At 47.2% G+C, this 22,173-nt stretch overlaps 1 protein-coding gene across 3 annotated transcripts in view; it reads right to left on the bottom strand.

The window, feature by feature from the left end:
• Positions 1 to 22,173, bottom strand: part of DGKG (diacylglycerol kinase gamma) — a 195,765-nt gene that overhangs the window by 120,102 nt on the left and 53,490 nt on the right. For 2 of the 3 annotated variants that reach the window (XM_084802209.1, XM_084802210.1), the window contains exons 4-7: positions 17,206 to 17,371; positions 16,622 to 16,675; positions 7,632 to 7,802; positions 3,677 to 3,726 (exon numbers count right to left, since the gene is read on the bottom strand). In XM_084802209.1, the coding sequence (XP_084658335.1) occupies positions 3,677 to 3,726; positions 7,632 to 7,802; positions 16,622 to 16,675; positions 17,206 to 17,371 (441 nt within the window). The remainder of the gene's footprint in view (positions 1 to 3,676; positions 3,727 to 7,631; positions 7,803 to 16,621; positions 16,676 to 17,205; positions 17,372 to 22,173) is intronic. The other variant, XM_084802211.1, reaches the window with a different exon arrangement.

Below are 22,173 nucleotides of genomic sequence, written 5' to 3'. Positions count from 1 at the left end.
CTCTCACCATTCTGCCCTTTGACCCAAATACCACAGGGAACTTTTTTTTTTTTTTGTAACTTTTCAAATGCATGTGAAGGTAGGGCTCTCTACCATTCTTTTTTTTTTTTTTTTTTTCCTGAGACAAGGGTTTCTCTGTGTAGCCTTGGATGTCCTGGACTCACTTTGTAGACCAGGCTGGCCTCGAACTCACAGAGATCCGCCTGCCTCTGCCTCCCGAGTGCTGGGATTAAAGGCGTGTGCCACCACAGCCTGGCGCCTCTACCATTCTTATCACTTGTTCTCTGTTTCCACATCTTAGCAGCTTGGGGTCTGGCTGTCTGCCTTTGGAGTCAGGTTCATATCCTGTGCTGATTCTTGCTCAAGCACTATGATCTAGATTTATCTCTACATCTCCTCTTTCCTATGCATTGTAGGCAACTATGAGCCTAGAACCTGCTGAACAGGAAGTGCACACAGGCATATTCCCCTGATGGATTACCCGTTTGGTACCAAGGCCTGTCTCTGCCTAAAACCTTACAGGTGTGTCAGATGCTTGTGAGTCAATGAATAGAGCCATGACTGTGCTGGGGAGGTATTTGGGTTCAGTTAGCATCTTATGTATGAATCCTACCTAAGACGTTCCCTGGGAGATTGTTCTAGGAGATTGTGTGGGCAGCCTGAGGAAAGGTTTGGAAAGTGGTACTTCCCTCAGGTAGAATTTAGTGTTAAGCCAAGCCAGCCACAACTCAACAGCTATTTTCTTGCTTCTTAAGATATATTTTATATTTGTGTGTGTGTGTGTGTGTGTGTGTGTGTGTGTGTATGTATGTGTGTTGTACCTGTGAGTACAGGTTCCTGAAGAGGCCAGAAAAGGGCATTAGATCCCTTGGGGCTACCATTTCATGTGATTGTGTAGTTATGCAATACAGTGTGCTAGGAACTGAACTTGGGTCCTCTGTAAAAGTAGCAATATTTACCCTTAGCCCTGAGTCATCTCTGCATGTACACACACACACTCACACACACACACACACACACACACACACACACACACACACGTGTCTGTGTCTATCTATCTGTCTGTCTGTCTGTCTCTCCATTCCTGTCTTCTTCTCCTCTTCCATCTCACACGGGACTTGAACTTGTGATCCCCTTGCCTCAGCCGCTTGCATGTGAAAAATAGAACTTTCCTCCAAGGGAAATAGCATTCCACAGCAAAACCACAGGGTGGGCCAGTGGATGAGTACAATGAAGTGGGTTGAGTCTATCGGGGTTCAGGATTCTATAAGGTAATGTGACCTATACCTGAGAGTTAGGCCTCTACTGTGGGTTGTACAAATAGAATCAGAGTGCTCTGGCTTCCGGAAGAAATAGGTCCCCAGAGCCTACCCTGGCCAGGCCACATCTGGATATGTAAAGTGATGGATGGGCAGGTGTGTTGTGTTGTATGTTATGCTGTGTTTTAATAATGGTGTTGACAAACTGGGACTTGTCCAGGGTGGGCATTTAAAACAGCCTAATGAGAAACACTGGAGAGTGGGGACCCTTCGGTTTTGAGCAGATTTTATATGGGGGTGATAGCAAGTTTCACTAGTCAAGGTCGTTATGTAGTTTGGGTTCCCCTTTGTTCTGGTTATCTGCAGAGGGCAGCAGGAAGCTGAGGGATGCAGGCAAGAGACAATGGGAGGGTGGCCTATTTTTATTTCCTCCTGGGTTGGGGAAGCAGGGCAGACCAGCGTATTGTGTGTTGTCTGGCAAAAAGAAGCCTGGCATGCTGGCGGCGAGCCCTGTGCAGCCCATCCTCAGCGGTAGGACAGCTATTGTTCAGGAGTGGCCTCTTTTGTCACCGAGAGTGTTCACAGAGAAGCTAGGAGCCCATTCGCCAGGGATTCCAGGCGTGAAGTTGAGTCAGAGAACTCATTGGAGACTTCGTTTCAGTCCCCCAACATTATTTTTAAAATATATTCTGGATTCACCCAGTTAGCACCTGCAGTAGGGCTGTCCTGTGCAAGGTTACCATTGCTCTGTGACCTGATTATTTCCTTAGGCCTCCATCTGGTGTACCTCTTACAGCCTGCAGGACGGAGTCTCTAGAACAATCCTTGAGACATGCCAATATGTCGCTTGTGTTCATGTTCATAACCTTGGATGTCTCATCAGTCTCTAGAATTTAAGGAATCCCCTTCAAGGGCCAGGAAAGCCTCTGATGCTTGGTGCCCCACCCCTAACTCATACACAACATCTGTGGTCTCATCGGTCCTCCACGCTGGCTGTTTTTGTTCGCCCACTCTTCTCTAGCTAGTCCAGTTCCCACTTAAACCCCCAGCATCCCCGTATGCTGCAGGACCATTGCACACCGTGTTCTCGACACTGAAGGCAGATGTCACCTTCTCCAAGTCTCTGTTCCGACGTCCCTTCCACAGGGAGGCATTCCTTGACAATCCTTCTGAAAGCCGCGGCCCCTCCACTGTTTCCTACTTCCTTTATCTCTCTCCTTAGCAAATATCTACCCAACATGTGTGCGTGCATATGTATTTATTTTCTACTGCGTGTTTTTATTTGGCAGTGCTAGGATTGCATTAAGGTCTTAGGCTAGGCACATGCTCTATCACTGAGCTGTATGCTCCGTCTCACCCTTACTCTTTTTATTTTGAGGTAGGTACTACTGACTCTCCTTCCTCAGCTTCCTGAGTGCTGGGATTCCAGGCGTGCACCACTATGCCCAAATCCACAGGCATCTGATACGTTGTTTAGCGTCGATGCCTATAGACTTGAACGGAAGCTACATAAGGGAAGGGAACTTGGTCATTTGGCTGCAGAGTAGCACCGGGCATGGAAACCCTCAGTGAGTGGATGCTTACGGTCTGTGAGAGTCTGTGCTTGTTTCAGCAAAGACCACACGCCATACCATTGTAACAGCGCTGGGGAGACCATGAAGGCCTCAAGGCAGAGAGAGTTGGCATGGTTCATTGGCCTTGTTGACTTACGTCCTCTGTCCCTCTGTCCCTTTATCCTTTCTTCCCTCCTTCCTTCTCTCCCTCCATCCCTTGTTCCTTTCTTTTCTTTCTCTGTTTCTTTCTCAGTCACACACACTGCAGTCTTAGACCTGCCTGTGCATAAGCCCTGGCCGTCAGCCATGACCACAAGGCCTGGGTTCAGGGGCCTCCTTCTTTCTTGGACGTTCCTCTCTAATCTTCCTACTGCTCTCTGGTCCTCACCTGTTCTCACCTCTTTATGGAGGGGTGAGGTGAGGTGAGGGTACAAGCCTGGGAACAGATGGGGCCACACTCCTAAGCTTGGGTACACCCAGGAAGCTCGCCAGTAATGGCCCCTCCTCTCTCCTCTTGCCCGAGTCTGGTTGTTTCTCTACTCCCCTCCTCCTGACCCCTGGGCTCCAGCAGGAAACGTCACGGGAAGTCTGTGGACGGGGAAGTTACACTTGAGGGGAGTCCTGAGATGTCTCCCTATCCCAAGGCTGTATGGCTCAGAATAAGGGAAATCTCAAGTGCCGGCTGTACAGGCTGACCCTTTGGGAGGCAGCAGACAGAGGGGCTCTGCTCGCTCTGCACCCCTTAGCCAGACCGTGCGATTCATGTAGGGGCGGAACTGGGCTGCCTGGATTCTTCCCCCACTGTACCCCACTCTCCCCATTCTTTCTGAGACCCCAGGACTATGTTGAAAGCAGAAAGCTTACCGCTTGGTCCAGGAGTCCGTTCTCATCAGAATCATAGAGGCGAAACATGACTGCAAGAAACACACAGGTCAGGCCTGAGGTCCCCCAGAATCCAGCGTGTGATGATGCTCTGTTACCCCCGTTTTTTTTTAACTTTTTTTTTTTTAATTATTTTAGCTCAGATCTGGTCAACATTGGGGCAGAGGGCATTACAGCCAGTTTACCCTCCAAGGGACAGTATGTGACTTCCTCAGGGAAGAGAGGAAGCAGGGGAGAAGAGGGAGGGCTCTGGCTTTTAGCGTGTTCTGTGCAGTGACTCTGTGGCAGATGAGGGTCAGGTCACAAGTGAGATCTCCCGGAGAGCATGCGGATCTTTCTTTCAGTATCGCCTGGACAAAATGCAAAACCCATGCCCAACAGCGGGTCGGGGAGAGGCCCCAGGATTACAGTGGGGCCTTCGCCTCCACTGCACATGGAAAGAGTGCAGAGGTGCGCACAGCTGGGAAGTCAAACAGGCTATCTCCCCTTTGGAATCAGTCACTTTCCCTGGAAGACGGAAACTAGGGTTTATTTCTGCTAGGGTGATCATAAGAATCAATATTACAGTAATCAATAGGGCTCAGAGTGCAGAGAGCATTTAAGGTATTATTTCTCTTTATTTTCTTTTATTAGTAAATATTTACATATGAAACTCCTTAGGCAGTTGTACTCTTGTTTTTTGAGACAGGGTTTCTCTGTGTAGCTCTGGCTGTCCTGGACTCACTTTGTAGACCAGGCTGGCCTCGAGCTCACAGAGATCCTCCTGCCTCTACCTCCCTGAGTGCTGGGGTTAAGGGTGTGCACCACCTCTACTGGCTTGGCAGCAGGTACTGTTGTATGCACTTAATCATAATTACCTAGTCCTTAGTAATGACGACATGAGGTAATTACTGCTGAAAGATCCACAGGACATTCAAGATGTTGAATTTTTTTTTTTGAGTTGCCCTTTATCCAAAATGCTGGGAGCCAGAAACATTTCATATTTGGGGTATTTTTGGATTAGAGAGTAATATATATATATATATCATTGACCATTGGCCATTACCTAAGTCCAAATGCAATATTATATTCTGTTTCTCATAATCTTACATGCATAGCCTTCAGGAAATTTTATGGAATATTTTTTAGTGCATCGCATTTTAATTACAATCCATCCTGTGAGGGTCAGATGTGAAATATCCCACTTATTCCATAGAGTCTCAAAAGTGTAAGATTTTGGAGCAAGTGTCATTATGCTGCTGGGAAATATCTTGTTAGCTGCAGGAAGGCGAAGTAGACAAGGAAGATCTGGGAAGGGTTGGGACTAAAGACTAAGTGTCCACTGACAAGACATGGGACCCGCCCCATTCACCCAAAACGTAGAGATGATGTGATCTCAAAAACAGTCAGGGCAGGAAGTGAGCTAAACAGTTCTTCCCTTTCACTCCCGCCCGCCCACCCTCCCATTCATTATGCTGCTCACAGTCATGTGCTGCTCTTCCGAGCACCTCCTGCTGGTGCACCCTGGTTATCTCTCAGCACCGGCTGTCGGGGCATACGGTGGTCATTCTCCAGGAGTTTTAAATTCCCCGCACCATGTGTATTTTTTCCCCAATGGTGTGCACTTGACTAGTGTTTTAAGTTCTTCAGAAGGAGTGTCATAGCCTTCCCAGTCTCTTTGGTTCCTCAGAATATTCTGGCCAGGAACACACAGGACACACGATATAAAGATGGTCAGAGCGTTCCGCTGGTTTTGTCCCAGGACAGTGGATTCACGTGACCCATGTTCAGACATGTCTCTTTTAACCTTCCCACAATTTCTCACATGTAAAATGACATAACCATATCTGCCTTCCAAGGTTATTATGAGAGTGACAGTAAGCGAGAAGCTGGATTCAAAATGCTTAGAAAAGATATATACGGTGCTCAGCTGCTGGGAGGTGCTCTGGCATTGCCAGCAGGGAGAATTTCAGGGATGACTGACTTCAGGGATGACTTCCGTGGCATGTGTAGTTCTCAAAGTAGAGACATTTTTCTTGTTTTTATCATTAAAATAAGGGAACAAGTTCGACTGATGGCGGGGGAGAACCCCAAACTAAGAAAAATCCTGAATAAATGACCTTCCCTACATCAAAGGCTGTGAGGGCCATAATAGCTAAAGACAGAGAGGGAACCAAAAGCTCAGAGACACTGAGGAGGTGTAGTGAATGATCAGCGACCATGGGCTTGGTTGGAAAGTGACCCCCACACACTGAGAATCGACAGGGAGATGCGGATGTTGGCTGCGTGTTCGACAATACTGTGACAGCATCTTACTTGAACATGACAGTCGCGTTGTGGTTTCTCTTAAGGACAAGGGTGATCTTAGAGGGATGTAACGAACTATTTCCAGATGAAACCACGTTCCTAGGATCTGCTTTGAAACAATCAGCAGCCGAGGGAGCGGCAGGGAATGAGTGACCGGAGCAAGAGGGACAGCGAGTTAGGGCGAATGGTGTTCACCTCCAAAGTTTCCTCTGTTAAAAAAAAACAGCTTAGAATTCTCTTTTTCCTTTCTATTTGAAATGAGGGATCTGGCACATCCTCCTTGGCAATTACCAACACACACAATGCCTAAGACTCAAAGCCCTTCTAACTGTTGGAGATAACTTCATATTTCACTTTTAACTTTAGCCAGAAGAGAAAAGAAATCTGCTACAGCTGCACCAAATTAGCACTTAAGACTTGCGCCGTGAACACGTCCAGCCGACGGGAGAGTTTAAGCTCAGCCAATGGGCAAGCTGTCGGTTGGCCTGGTTTTGGCAGAGTTAACCTTTGGCATACTTCTCTTGGCAATGTTTACGTTTTGTTGATTAGTCTTATTAACGGAATTGTGATTTTTGCTACAAAAGTTATTTCTTTGCTGCTTCTTAAGTTCCCAAGAGAGGCAAATATAAGATGCACTCTAACAAGGTCCTTTCATTTACTCTACAAAGCATGCCCGTGGCTCCAGAGGCCAGGAAAGCCATCCTGGGACACTTCTCAAGGCCACAGCCTCAGTCTGCTGAGCCATTACTATGTCTTGAAGGTTTTGCTTTACATTTATTACATTTTTGTGAGACAGGGTCTCACTTGGCTGGCCTTGAACTTACGTCGTAGACCAGGCTTTCCTTAAATTCAGAGATCCTCCTAAGGCATGCAGTGCCTGTCCCAGCGTCTAAGAGCGGGGGTTTTGAAACTGACTTTGAAGCGCCACAAAACCGTGCTGAGCTTGTGTAGTAATGAGCTGCAGCCTAAAGGATGGGTGGAGAACGGGAAGAAGCCTTCCCAAGACTGAGGCTGATGAGAACTCAAGGGAAAGGAAGAAAAGGAAGGAAGCAAGGAAGGAAGGAAGAGGAAAGAGCAAAGGGATTTCCTGGTATGCAGAAATAGACCTTTGGTCTCAGCACACCAGTTACTCAGGCCTGTCTCTAGAAACTCAAAGAAGCTTGGTCTACGTAGTGCAGTTGAGGACAGCCAGGACTATATAGACCCTGTCTTAAAATAAAATAAAATAAAATAAAATAAAATAAAATAAAATAAAATAAAATAAGGAAAGGAAAGGAAAAAGAACGGGAGAGAGGATGGGAGTTTCATAGGTATGGGTCCCTTGCTCACAGCATAGGGGAAGCTCGGATGTTAAATATCTTTTCCTAAAAAGAAAATTATTAAGATGAGGCCAAAGCTTCCTGGTTGGAGGAACCTGGGAAGAGCCCTGCCAGGCAAAGCAATCTTTAGTCCTTGGTAGCAACCTCTTTCTCCCAAATGGCCAAGGTCTCAGGTGCCCTTCCAACTTCTATACCGGTGCTGTGTGCTGGGTTGAGTCTAGGACGCATTGTTATGTGAAGGGACAGAGAAACCTCCCCAGGTGTGTAAGAAACACTTACTACGACAGGAACCCCGGCTTCCCCTTGGAGACCCTAGGCACGTGAGCACTTACATTCTAGCTTATCTTGAGGTCTCCCGGTCTCCATCAGGGACAAGTAGCACACAACATCCTTCAGGTACACGACTGGAGGATCTGAGCTTGAGGACAGAGCATCAGGGTCTCCCCATGGCGCTGCAGCCTCTAGGTCTTTAGATGGCGTTAGTGTCATAGCCGGATTTGATTCTGAAAGACAAAAGGACCTGCGTGCTAGTAAACATTAACCCTCCTTATGGTCCTCTTCACGGATGAGGGGAGAATGTTCTAGAGGTGTCTTAAAGAATGGTATTAACAGATACTATGTAATCTGGCCACAGAAATCCAGTCTCTTGTTATTTGTCTATGACTGGCTTCATTTTGATTCACTTAAGACTTTATTTCCAGGGCTGGAGAGATGGCTCAGCGGTTAAGAGCACTGGATGCTCTTCCAGAGGCCCCGAGTTCAATTCCCAGCAGCTGCATGGTGGCTCATAGACATCTGTAATGAGATCTGCTGCCCTGTTCTGGTGTGCAGGTATAACACTGTATACACACAAACACACACACATATACATATACATATAATTTTAAAAAAGACTTTATTTCCTTGCAGAAAGCTTATTCATTCTCTGAATTTTCAGGAAAGATGACAGTGAGTCCTGGAGATGACAGGTGAGCAGGTAAATGTCATGTGCCATATTGCTACAAATACGTAATTTGCAGACATAATTCTGAATGGGCTTTCACCATATTCAAACCCTTTTTTAGTGGGGAACTGAGGAAGCCTCAAGTGAATGTGACCTCCTCAGTGAATATACATCCATGAGCCAGCCATGTCAAGGACCAGTGTCTCACACCCATGGCAGTGGCAAAGCCTTCCCCAGGTGAGGCTCAGCGAGCTGGCAAAGGCTTCTGGTTCCTCTATGAATGATGCTAATGTACAGGACATGATCTCTGTAGCCCTCCGACCATGTTTACTGCTCGAAGGCCACTCCCCTACAGAGACTGCTTCAGCTGGGCTAGTGTCTCCTTGTGTATCTGATGTAATGACCCCACCTCCCCGATCAGCTGTGCCTCCCTGTGCAAGTGTATATAATAAACATTCTGCTGAACTTCCGGGTGCTGCGGCTTCTTCAGAGGCTAGACCACCTAATCCCATTTTTTCATCCTTGTGTCTGTCATTTCTTTCATTTTTATTCCCTCACTATCTCAGGTAGGTCAGTCCCTGGAGCCACGCAAAGATGTGGTATCTCATAATTTTCTTCTGCAAATAGACACATCAGATGAAGGGATTGATATTCAGGAGAAAAACTCTATTGACAATCAACCCAGTTTTAAAAACTAGAAACTTTTGTTTTGTTTTGTTTTTGATACAGGGTTTCTCCGTGTAGCCCTGGCTGTTCTGGACTCACTTTGTAGACCAAGCTGGCTTCGAACTCACAGGGATCCACCTGCCTCTGCCTCCCTGAGTGCTGGGATGAAAGGCGAGCGCCACCATGCCTGGCTACTTTGCTCCTTCTTCCCTCAGCTTTGCTGCTTTCATACCCATCTGAAATCCTCTCATACCGAGTAAGATGTACAACACATGTGAAACACTGAGTGTGGCGTGAATACAAGTCGGCCAGTGGGCAAACCAATGTAGGCACGTGATGCCAGCAAGCACTAAGTGCTGACCACACGGACAGAGACGGAGGCAGCCTCCCTGGCGGTGCTGCTGGGGAAGGGCAGTATTTACCCCCACGCTATTCAGAGGACCAAAGAGCTACGCAACTGGAGGGAGCATTCCACCTCAAGACGGCAGAGTCGAGAGAGAAGAAAGTCTGCCCGTCCTGCTGCTTGGGTGGTGAGTTAGAAAGGAGTCAGCTGTCATTCAGGCTGACCGTAGAGGAGACAAGGCTTGCACTGTGTCTTACAGAGGGCCCACGAGGAGACTGAGATGGGGCCTACGAAACACAGAAAGGAAGCCCCAGCCAGCCACGTGTCTCAGAGGACCAAATGTTTGAAGGTAATTTCCTATTGGACAAGGCACTCCAGAGCTGCAAGAAGACATAACCTCTATTCAATAAGGGCAGAGAGCCTCTGAGGTGGTAAGGAGAGATAAAAGAAATAATTCGAATGAGATCACAACAGAAATAGTGAAGTGGGGAGGTTGGGATGGAATTAATTTTGCAACCAAACTATTAGAATCATCCCTGGAAGAAATGCTATGGAAATTCTTAACAATAATGTGGGTGATAAATGAGAGCATGGTCCTTTGCACTGGGGAGTCCCCCGTACCCCCAGATTACTGCTGTGTGCTCAGGTTATCCATCCATTAAAACATCATCAATGGCTTCCGCTTTGTCTCCAACACAGAGTGACACAGGGTCCACTTGCTATCCCACTATCCCGCCTGATTCAACTAGCCTGGGCAGAAGACAGGAAGCAAACATTTACAGGACATTATCTTTCAAGTGGAGCCCTGGAGAATATGGAAGGCAAGTGAGAGGTGAGATGCCCCCCAGGAGGGCCGCATCTCAGCTCTTGCAAGAAGTTCCCACGTTATGCCAAGGGAGGGGCCTCTGGCAGATGCTGACATTCTCCGTGAGTTGAGGAGGAGGTGGGAGCCTGGAGCCTAGGGAGCCGCACAGACAGGAATCCAGAGATACGTAGAAAGCCCCCACAGAAGCAGTGGGACCACCTTCAGTTCTTCAGCTGAGTGCTGAGCAGTCCTCTCTGGTGAGGAAACTGCCTGAGGCTGGGGGAGGGGGAGGGGTAGCTTGAGGCTGGGTAGATGCAGGATTAGAGGGACAAACTGTGGACTGCAAAGAAAAGTCAGGACTAATGGTCGTTCGTTCTCACCAATGGGGAAGAAGCCCTTGGAACCCACAGGTTACTAGTAGAGTTCAGTTCCCAGCAACCACATGGCGCTCATAACCATCCATAACAGGATGCGATGCCCTCTTCTGGCATACAGTCGCACATGCAGATAGAGCACCCATCTATGTAAACACACACATAACTAAAACAATCTTTAAAAAAATAAAAAGAAGGGTTGGGAATTTAACTCAGTGGCAGAGTGCTTGCCTAGCAAGTGTTAAGGCCCTGGGTTCGGTTCTCAGCTCTGAAAAAAAAAAAAAAAAAAAAAAAAAGAATCCTACCTAACCCATTAAAGAAGACCAGCATTATAGATGCAGACGCTGCACAGTGTTAATTAATATATAAGTAGAAGGTAGCGGAGACTTAATAAAGAGACACACCGTGTTAAAGGATTGGACTCTCTGCGTTAAGATACTCAGTTCTTTCTTATTGTGAGTTCAGCACCTTTCTAAGATGCGATAGCAAAGATCAGCCACAAAACAAACAAACAAACAAACAGAAACAAACCACATTGAACTGAATTGCATAAAAATTAAGAAGTGTTGGAGATGCAGCTAAGAGCAGTTGCTATTCCTACAGAGGACACAAGTTTCATTCCCAGCATTCACATGGTGGCTCGAGACCACCGTAACGCCAGTTACAGGAGATCTATGCCCTCTTCTGATCTCATAGACACTGGGTCTGAATGTGGTGCACGTGAATATATGCAGGCCGATGTGCTTGGAAACGATCTTGTAAATCAAAGTGTGCATAGTACCTGCTCGCTTACCCAGCATCCTATTACAGACTATTTACCCAAGGGGGATGGTGCTGGGTGTGGCAACGCACACCTTTGATCTCAGCACTCTAGAGGCAGAAGCAGGCAGATCTTTGTGAGTTCAAGGCCAGCCTGGTCTACAAAGTGAGTCCAGGACAACCAAGGCTACATATATAAACCCTGTCTCAAAAGACAACAAACAAACAAACAAACATAAAAGAAGTTCTCCCTACAAAGACTTATGAAAGAATATTACAACAAGTTTGTTCTAATCGCAAACTGGAAACTAACCAAATGTCCCTGTCCCAACAGGTGAGATAATTATGCAAACTATATGTGAGAGTACTAGTTAACAACCGAATATGTTGATTATTAATACATACAAGTGGCTGGGTATAAAATGACCATCCCCAACAAAAAAAGCAAGAGCGAAGGAAGAAACGACTGCACGATTCCGTTCGCACAGAGTCTGGATGATTCAGTGACACGCATAGTGACAGAAGGCAGGTCAGAGGGTTTGTGGGGTGGGCAGGCCCAGACAAAGGGCTCCCCAAGAAATCTCTGAGAGATGGCGGGTGTGCTCATCTTCCTGGGATCCAACCAGCTTCTACAGATGCCTACATACTTTGGAAGTTTTTGATTTTACACTTCGGTAATTTATTTTATGCCGACTACATTTTAACTGAGCCATGTGAGGATGGTGCTATATTTTTCTTCCTGAAGAGATGGCTGGGTCACTAAGGTTCTGGGCGGGTTGTGAGGCACAGTTCTAGTTTATGACAAGGTTTAGTTTACTCCTGCATAGAGCGGCTCTGATCCAGGAAGCCTGGACCCTGATCCCTGATCCAGGAGGCCTGACCCTGATCCAGGAGGCCTGACCCTGATCCAGGAGGCCCGGCTCTGATCCAGGAGGCCCGGCTCTAGCCTCCAGTTACCTGATACATTCATTCCTCAGGGACTGAGACAAATGGCCTCTTGTACAGCACAGCGGCTCTCACCCAGTGCCCTGTTGTAAGCCACACTGAAGGCAGGGTGCCCCTGCCCACTCTGCCTTTGCTCATAGTCAGCTGGCCAGTGTGGCAGAGGGGAGAGCTTTGGGACACTAGCACTGGGCTTGCACTAAACGGTGTGTGACTTGCTCAGGTGGGTCTATTCTCCAGACTCAACCTCTTTTGGCTTAAACATGTTAAAAGAGGTCATGGCATTAAAACTGACGTTTACCCCAAGCCTTGAATGACAGGGATGTTTGTAACTATAATGTTAAGTGAAAAAAAAAAACCCACCACAAATCTAACTTCAAGTTGTATACGGTTTGATCCCAATTATGTAAGAAACCTATTGAAAAAGATCTATGAGATCATACACATGTAACTGCAAAGACGGTTGGATTTGATTTTCTTTTTTTAAAGATGAAATTTTTGTTTTCAGGTCAGTTAAGGTTTATAGCAAAACTAGTGGGAGGTACAGAGATTCTGTTCACATGCCTTGCGGTTCCCCACGTATGAAGCTATCTTTATGATCATACTACATATGATCTTGTCATGAACATACTACAAGAGTTCTGTATTTGTTGTAACTGGTAGCCCTGCATTGACCCATCGTTATCACTCGCCCACAGTAGTGGTCACTCTTGGAACTGTGTATCCCATGGGTATCACCCAAGGATGAGGACAGATGCAGCATCAGTGTAGCATCGTGCAGAGGAATCTTACCACCCTGAAGTTCCTTTGTGCCTGGCTATTCATCTCCTCACCCTGGACCCAGTCAACTACTAATATTTAATATCGTTATTGTTTTCTGTTTCTTTCTTTTTGGGGGACTTAGGGGGTTACTCTTCAAATTGTCTACAATGTCTACTATTTTTGGAGCTGGGAAAGCGAAAACAAAACAAGGTATTTCCTTCAGATATTCAATATTGTGTCTTGGTGAAAAAAAGTCTCAACAGGCTAAGAAAGCAAATAAAACCCCAAGGACCAAAATTCTTCCTTTTCGTATCCTGAGCTGACGCAGTGACAATGACTCTGGGGGTTTTGAGCCAATACTTGCAGTCTGTGAGAAACCCTTTCTCCTGTCCTGCTCTGGGAGGGAATGACTTCAGGTGGGTGGTGCTGTATCTGAGCCTAGGAAGCGGTGTGATTGGTGGACACCATGCCAGTCATAGCCTAGTATCTTCTGGCATCTACTTGAACAACAGGATAAGGCTGGGGTTTCCCACAGATGGCCAGGTCACAAGTGAGTCTAGGACTTGCCTTCTGTAGGAAGGGGCTCTGTATGAAGCTCCTGCCTGGTCCTAAGTCTTTTTTTTTTTTTTTTTTTGTAATCAAGGGCATTAATTAGGCTATCTATTAAAAAAGACCTGGCAGGAAATGGAATACTCTTCTTTAAATCTCCAGTTTAAACATATGAAAGAAATTACGTATCTCTGTGGGCCTTTTCATGATTTAGCCTGTAGGGCCTGTTGTTTTTCCTTCATCATAAGTAGGCAAAATGTCGTATGATGAATCGCTTTTCCAGGAGGAAGTCTATGGAAGTTTCCCTCTGAGATTCAGAATGATAGAGCTGCCGTGAGTGAGCAGGGCCAGGGCCAGGGCCATCTCCACCACCTTCCCTGTTGAGCTAGCCTCAAGTATCATGTGACCTCCCCTTTGTGAGTTCCTAATGGTCATTCCTCAGCCACCAAAACAAACTCTGCCGTATTATTTTGGGCATAGAACACAACCTGAATGTTCCTCTGGAAACTCCAAGTGCCCAGGTGAGCAGTTGGGACAGCATGCTTCCTTCCTGGGAGTTTAAAAGTCTCAAAGCCTTGCTCTTCTCTTCACTCTGGGAGAAAGTGTGTGTGTGTGTGTGTGTGTGTGTGTGTGTGTGTGTGTGTGTGTGTGTGTGTGTGTGAATTTGCTCCTTCACTCCATATGAGATCTGAGACGTATGCCTTAAATTCATTATCCACAGGGCCCTACAGCAGGAGAGCTGATGCAATGCTGGTGGGAATGAGTCAACAACTTTGAAGAGTCTTGTCCTCCAGCTGTCACCAGAGGTATCAAGATCCAGCTGTCACCAGAGGTATCAAGAAGGCCCTTGTTTTGGGGGAGCTCCACAGGCTGCCTTGATAGCCTTTCATTTCTGAAGCATAGTTTCCTTTCCACGTGGAGTGTTATTTTTCCTCTTCTCCCTCTCCCAGGCTCTCATCCTCTCCCTCTGTCTTTTATTGCTTTTAATTATGCACTGTGTATGTTCCTGTAAGCGGATGTGTGCTCATGAGTGAGTGTGTGGGCCCCTTCTGGCCTCTGATCCCCTGGAGCCTGGGTACAGCCACCCGATGTGGATGGTGGAAGGGAACTCAGGTCCTCTAGAAGAGCAGCAAGTGCTCTTAACCACTGAGCCATCTCTGTAGTTCTTCCATCTTCTTTTTAGGTGGAGTCTCCATGTTGCCTAGGCTGGCTTTGAACTCAGGGACTCAACTGATCCTCTGACCTTTGCCTCCTGAAAATTTGAAACTACAGCATCCAGCTCCACAGTGAATTTAGCAACAACAACAACGACACCAATACTAAAACAACCAACAACATCAACATCCACATCAACAGCAGCAATAATGAACCCAAATTAACTAACCTACCAGCTCTTCTGTCAGACACTAAAAGCTTTATTAGGCGCCCTCTTGGGAGCAGAAGAGGGCATCAGATCACATTACAGATGATTGCGAACCACCATGTGGTTGCTGGGTATTGAACTCAGGGCCTTTGGAAGAGCAGGCAGCACTCTCAACCACTGAGCCATCTCTCCAGCCCCAAGATCCAGATTCTTCCCCCCTTCTCCCCTCCCCTATGTCTGTGATTGAGGGAGACCTCCTCCCCCTATATATGCTCTTAGAATATCAAGTCTCTTCTTGGTAACTTGCTATCCTTCCTCTGAGTGCCACTAGGCCTCTCCATCCAGGGGACGTGGTCAGAAAAGGGGCATCAGAGTTCGTGTGACAGTCAGATCTCACTCTCTACTCAATGGTGGAGAATATTCTGTTTGTCGGCTAGGTCTTGGTAGGGGTTCGAAGTTTACTGCCTATATTCTCCTTGGCTGGTGCCTTAGTTTGAGGAGGACCCCAGGACTCAGATCTGCCTGTCATAAAGTTCTTCTTGTAGGTTTCCAGGACCCTGTGGATCCTACTATTTCCCCATTCTTCCATGCTACTCTCGCCTAAAGTCTCAATAGGATGTCCTCTCCTCTGACCCACTTTCATGGTAAGTAAGGTTTTTCATGGGACGTATCCCTTGGACTAGTGTCTTGATATAAGTGAGTATATACCATTTGTCTCTTTTTGCTTCTGGGTGAACTCACTCATTACGATAATTTCTAGATCAATCCATTAGTCCACAAATTTTGGGGATTCCTTGTTTTTAATATCTGAGTAGTATTCCATAGTGTAAATGTACCACAGTTTCTTAGTCCATTCTTCTACTGAGGGACACTTAGGCTGTTTCCATGTTCTGGCTATTATGTATAAAGCAGCTATGAACATGGTTGGGCATATGTCCCTGTTGTGTGGTAGGGCATTTTCTGGGTATATTCCAAGGAGTGGGATAGCTGGGTCTTGAGGAAGCCCTATTCCCATTTTTCTGAGAAAGCACCAGATAGCTTTCCAAAGTGGTTGTACTAGTTTGCATTCCCACCAGCAATGAAGGAGTGTTCCTCTCTCTCCACATCCTCACCAACATGTGGTGTCATTTGAGTTTTTAAGATCCAGATTCTTAAGTAGAAAGTTCTATTGCCTGATGCAGTTTAGGAGGGCAGTGAGCTGGACACTTTTGTTAGACAGGAAAGCAAATGTCAAGGACGGTGAGTATTGGTCCTTCTGGTACCTGGGTCTGCCTAGAGCACCGAAAGATGACTTCTCTGCATGTATGTCTGTGTACCATTTGCATGCCCGGTGCTTATGGAGGCAAGATGAAAGAATCAGAAAGTCACAGACCATTGTAAGATGCAGTGCTGGTGCTAGGATTCTGACCTGGGTCCTTAGCAAGAGCAGCCAGTGTTCTTAACTGCTGGGTCACCTCTCCAGTCCCCCGTGTGTATTTTTTTGTTGGCTAGCCAGGACATATTCCTACATATCTGCCCTACCCTCTCCAATCATCCGTTGGTAAAATGTAGACTCGTGCACGCTTTTGCCCGAGAGCCAGAACTTGGTGCTCAGATTCTCACTTCCAAGCCTCTTGTGAGGGCTCCTCCTCATCCCCTAACAAGCTACTTGTCAGAAGTAAATGTCTGGCAACCTGTCCCAAGTCTTGACCTGTTCTGTTGCAGGGCAGGTGGGTTAAGGACCTTTACTGAGCTTTAGAATCCCTCAACTATACGGGTAAAAAGCAGGTGGACAAGTAGTCCCTCCTCCCCAAAGTCTCATGTCCCAATGTCTTACCAGTGTCTGGAGCGCAGGCCTCATCTGCTTTGGCAGCATTATCCGCATTATAATCTAGGGAACAAAATGAAGACATAAAGGCCAGTCCGTGTCCTCCAGACTCTTAGAGGGGTATATGGGGAACTTTCCCATGGGCCCTGTAGGTTGTGTTTATGTCCCAGGATTATTGTCAGCCTGACTTGCACTCTCTGAAACTCCAGTAAGAAAATGGCCATCACTTCCGGTCCTCTGACAGTCCCTGGCTAGTGCTAACTGGGATATGGGCTCCTATTAGGGACCGATGCCTTTCTGAAAGGCTCTTATTTTTCTACCATGTGTTAGTTTGTGGCCCCTCTTGCCCCATTCTATTCTTTGACTCTGAGTGACAGAATTGCCTTCTCTTTATTCCTCTTGCTGAAGGACTCACCAGGCACAGGTTCCTGTGAGAGTCTAGAAAGCGAGGAGTCCTGACCCCTTGGCCTCCCCTCCTGCTTCCTCTTTAAGGAAGTTACTCTACTCAGGTGCCCCTTTAGTGCTCTGCCTATGCCTGTTGCCAACAGGCCTGTTCAGCATCCTCCCATCTTGGGGAAATCTGGTCCTTGTACCTGAGACATTGGGCTCACTACTGCTGGCCCCCTCCTTTGGGTGGTCAGGTGTCTCCTGTCTGGGCTTCTGGCTGAAGGCCAGGAAGAGGTGTGTGCTCAGTGGCTGAGGAAGGTCCACCTCCAGGTATGCCCTCATGAACAGCTTGAAGACATCATAGCTAATCGGCTGAGGAGGGCAAGAAGAGAGAAGTCAATAGAAGGAAGGGAGTGGACAGGACGGGGAAGGAAAGGGAACAGGACGTGATATCAGGTGAGGCAGGCGAAGTGGAAACAGCAAAGGGAAGGGGTTGGTGGGGGCTGGAATGAAAAGGCAAGGAGGAGACAGAGAGTCTGAGGGACAGGGAAGAGGAGGCGGGACACAGACAGAGAAAACATGGCGGCTGGCCATCAGACACAGAAAGAAATAGAGTATGGTTTGGTCTAAGTTTGGATTAAGCGTAGGGGTGATAACATTCCCAAGGCTCAGAGACTACTGAGAAAGAAGAGGCAGACAGATTCTAAGAGTCTGATGGTGGGGTGCAACAGTGCTCTCCAGACATTACAGGACTGCTACGTTCAGTGGCTCAGCGGCCATGCTTGCCCACACAAGACCTGCGTGGGATCAAGGCAGTTAATGTCACAGAACAGAGAGGAGATGTCCTCACCCCTAGCTGAGATGTCCTCACACCTAGCTGAGGAGGTATGGAAAGCTGTTGGCTTGCCAGTGGATAAGAATCAGTTTTCACGAAGGGTGTGGTCCCTGGAAGGTCTAGCTAGCTTTGGTGGATGGTCTTACAGCTGTGAGTACATGGGTGACAGGAGCTGACAGTAGTGGGCCATCAAGCAAAAGAGGATGCTATGTTCGAAAGGAGAGGGGGCGGGGGTGGAAGGGTGGGGGCAGGAAGTCGGGGTGGATCGCAGAGGAGTTAGTGGGAGGAGTAGGTGATGAATCTGATCAAAACACATCATACACAAGTATGAAGTTCTCAGAGGGTTAACAAGCCACATATATAAAAAGTGGGGCTCATAAATAGTGAGCTGTGGGGATCTGCCTTTGTCCAGGCCCATGCGAAAGTCATGGGTCTACGGAGCAAGGACTTAGCCAGTGCTCGGAAATTCAGGTTAAGATGAAAAAACAATGCAGTGGAAAAGAGGATGGAAAGAGGGGTTCTTTTGCGCTTGTCATGATTTTTTTTTTCTGATTTTCAGGTCTAAGAAAGTGGAAGAGATAGGAGTAAAGGATGGGTTCCAGCCTACACTGCTTTCACAGCTCTCGTTTTCTCTCGACAGATCCTAAGATGGAAAGCAATCGTGTGTGTCTGGCTTAGCTGTGACCCAACACAAATCATGGTGAATGCTGTAGGTGTCGAGGGGAGCAGGAAGAAGCTAAGGACAGAAGGTGGAACCAAAGGGGCGTGGCAAAAAGTAGACCCTGCCTCTGTTGTGTGTCTCTCTCAGTGCTGCCTGGCATCTGGTCCGAGGCTTTGAGCATCTTCGCCCTCAGCAAACACTGACCTACGGTAGCAACAACAGTTTGGTGTGAGTCGTTGCTGGCTGGTGTGTTCATGGCGTTGGAGCTTCATTGGAATCACAGATGCTCCTGGAAGCCATTTGATGAAGCGCTGCCCCAAGAGCTGCTGTGCTGGCTTCTGTGCCTCACCACAGCCAGGAGGGCAGAACTCTTTTTTGGAAGCCTACTTGGTGCTCTCTGGAAAATGCCGATGGCATTCAGCCCCTTTCATGTTCCGGGGATTCGGCAAGCCTTCCCAGAGCCAGGAGCCAACTTGCGTGTGTGGAGTCAGGTGTGGGCTCCATCGGGGACCTGCAACCAACCTCTGCTTAGTCTAGAGTCCTCCACAGATCATGTTTGCAGTGTGCAAGAAGCCCACTGCGGTTGGACACAGACTATTTACCTACCTATTTATTTATTCATTCACTCACTCACTCACTCACTTACTCATTTTCCAGATTAAATGAACCCAGCACAGGGTTGATTGACATTTATCGTGACAGCTATCCAGCTCTGTGTCCCTTTTCTGTCCCGAGCCTCGGAGTCTCTGCTACGTGTTCTCTCTCTTTCTCTCCTGTGCCGTCACCGCAGACCATCCTTTCTGCACACATCCTCTGCCTTTCCCAGGACACAGCAACCTCCCCTTTCCAGGTGTCAGCTGTGCCCCTGGGACCATTGCTTCTGGCCTCACTGTCTCCGATGACATTCTCCGCCATTGGCTTGTCTTTCACCTATAAGCACCTGCTGGGGGGCGGGGGGGAAACTCCTGCTTTCCTTCTTTACCTTTGATTTCTCCAGAGACCACACCGGCCTTCCTTTTCCCTGTGCTCCGTTCTGCTTGGGTTCCGGCCTGTTGCTTGTGAACCTGGTTCCTGGGAGGTCCTAAGCATCCTTTCCTTGTCTTTTTGTTGACATCCCCTCTTGAAGGTATTTTCCACACTCTGAGTTTATTTCGATGCTCCTCATTCCCTATTTTGATTCAATAGAACCTCTACTAATGACATTGTTGTTTATTAACTTTTATTTCAAATGCTCTTTTGCATTACCTTTTTGTACTACTTTAACTGACAAGCCCTGGTTTAACTACAGTTTTGATAGCACCAAATGGAAACTATCAGAATGAAATGTTTTAGAAAAAGAAGGTGTTAAAAAGAAAGTTTAGTGGCTGGCTGTGGTGGCAGACACCTTTAATCCCAGTACTTGGGAGGCAGAGGCAGGTGGATCTCTGTGCGTTCGAGGCCAGCCTGGTCTACAGAGAAAGAGTTCCAGAACAGCCAGGGCTAAGTAGAGAGACTCTGCCTCAAAAGACAAAACAACCACCAACCAACCAACCAACCAAAATCAAAACAGTTAGATAAATAAGGTCTATCAAATGTGGTGGAACCCCCCCCCCAAAAAAAAACCCTAATAAAACCAACAAATCCAAAAGGTGGCTTAAGAAGATCAGTGTGTGAAGTACCAAGGCATGACAGGTTGACTTTTCCCAAAGCACAACTGTGAGAAAATTGATTTCCTGCTCAAAACATTTCCATGGCTTCTAATTGCCAATGGGGGCCGAGAGCCGCGTATGCTTGACTGATCTGCCAATGGGAGTGCTGAGAGCCACGTATGCTTGACTGATCTCCTGTATTATACGAGAGAACGTGAATACAGAGAAGAAACTCGGATGAACCCATGGGATTATAAGTAGGAGCTTAAATATATATTAATATATAAGCAGTGTTACCATAGTACAGTCAGTTCTTATGCTCTTTCTGGGACCATTGGGATTCAGAACTTTCTCTGTAATTCCACTCCAGCCTAGATACGGAGCCACTGCAAACTCTCAGCCCATCTGCAACTTCTCTTGTGATCTGTTATGTGCAACTGTCTACACAGTTCGCTTGGTCTTTCCACAACCCAGTTCTTTCTTAAACTATTAGCGATGTTTCAAAGCTCAACCCAGGCGTCACCTCTGCCTGAAACCTGGGGGGAATTTCCTGTAACCCATTTTATGTAATTTGCACTCTGGTTCCCGCCCTGTGAATTTCATGGTTTGCTGTTCTGGGTTAACATAGCTAGTCTTACACGCTCTCAGTCTCGAGCCAGAGTTCCTGGATGATAATGAGAAAGTCTCATTTCATATTTGTCTCCTGAACTACTCTTTCAAAAATATTTCCTGATATATATTTGAATAGATATTGGCTTCCCAATATGGTCTCATGTCTGGCCCATGTTTGTCATTAATTATTGTGTGGTCCAAATATGTATATATGAGTATGAGTATATGGCGGGGGGGGGGGAGGGGAGGCAGGGAGAGAGAGACAGAGACACAGAGAGAGAAGAGGAGGAGAGACACAGAGACAGAGAGAGAGAGAGAGAGAGAGAGAGAGAGAGAGAGAGAAAGAGAGAGAGACAGAGACAGAGACAGACAGAGAGAGACAGAAAGAGAGATAGAGATAGAGAGGCAGAGAGAGAGACAGAGATAGAGAGAGAAGAGAAGAGAAGAAAAGAGAAGAGAGACAGAGAGACAGAGAGAGAGAGAGTAGAAGGAGAGGGAGATGCAGTCCAACCTCTGAGGAGCAGGCATAGTGTTGGCTGCCAACAGAGCACACTCACTGAGGCAGAGGCTCAGTGTTCTTTATATACAGTTAAAGGTACTGGAATGGCTGTACTATATGATCAGCAGTGCTGAGCGCCACAGGATGAGAGCAGTCCCAACGCTGTGAGCAAACTCATGTCTACTCATGTGCGACCCAAGGCCAGCATCCTCTGGAAACTGCAAAGGCCTAGAGTCAACATAGAACATTCAAATCAGAGAAATCCTCGGAGGGCCTGGGCCTTCTCTGGCCCTGGTGCTTAGGACATCCAGTGACTTGTCCTGGACCACTAGAGGTAGAATGAACTAGAAGGCAGATCTCTGGATGCCTATGGTTTCTGTCACAGGTCTCTGGGCTGGTATGGTGCTTCTAGGCGTCCCCTCCAGGCACTGCAAGTTCAGTGAGTGAGCGAAAGTGACTGTGTGCTCCTCTGAAGGTGATGTATAGGTTAGAAAGTTCCATACAAGCACCGTCTAAGAACAGTGACTGCTTAGTAAGCGTTTAGTGGGTGACCACATTTGGGTGGGGCGAGTATTAGATCCGAACCAGACACCAGCCGTTAGGAAGCACACTGGTAAGAAACCATCACAGTCATCAGGCATCTTCATCTTTTGTGTTTTCTCAGGAGCTGCGCGTCCATGAAGCAACCAACCAGGTGGTTATTACAGCTGTAAGCCGTTTTGACAGGGCCTGGTAATTCAGATCCAGGTCTAGAAGGGAGGAGCGACACCGGGGAACCTTTTGTGCTCCAGGCATGAGACAACAGAGTGAGGTAGGGCTACATCCCATGTCTGAAAAGCCAGCTCTAGGTCATGCATCCCGCTGAGCCAGAACTTGTGCTCTGTGTGTCTGAGTACCATTGAGTCACTAACTCCCTCCCACATGGTATTTTCCCACTCT

The sequence above is a fragment of the Acomys minous genome (genome assembly GCF_964271855.1).
Source record: "Acomys minous genome assembly, chromosome: 11".
In the NCBI taxonomy this organism is placed as follows: domain Eukaryota; kingdom Metazoa; phylum Chordata; class Mammalia; order Rodentia; family Muridae; genus Acomys; species Acomys minous.
The sequence above is the reverse complement of the archived record's forward strand: the minus strand, read 5'-3'. Positions and strand labels throughout refer to the sequence as shown.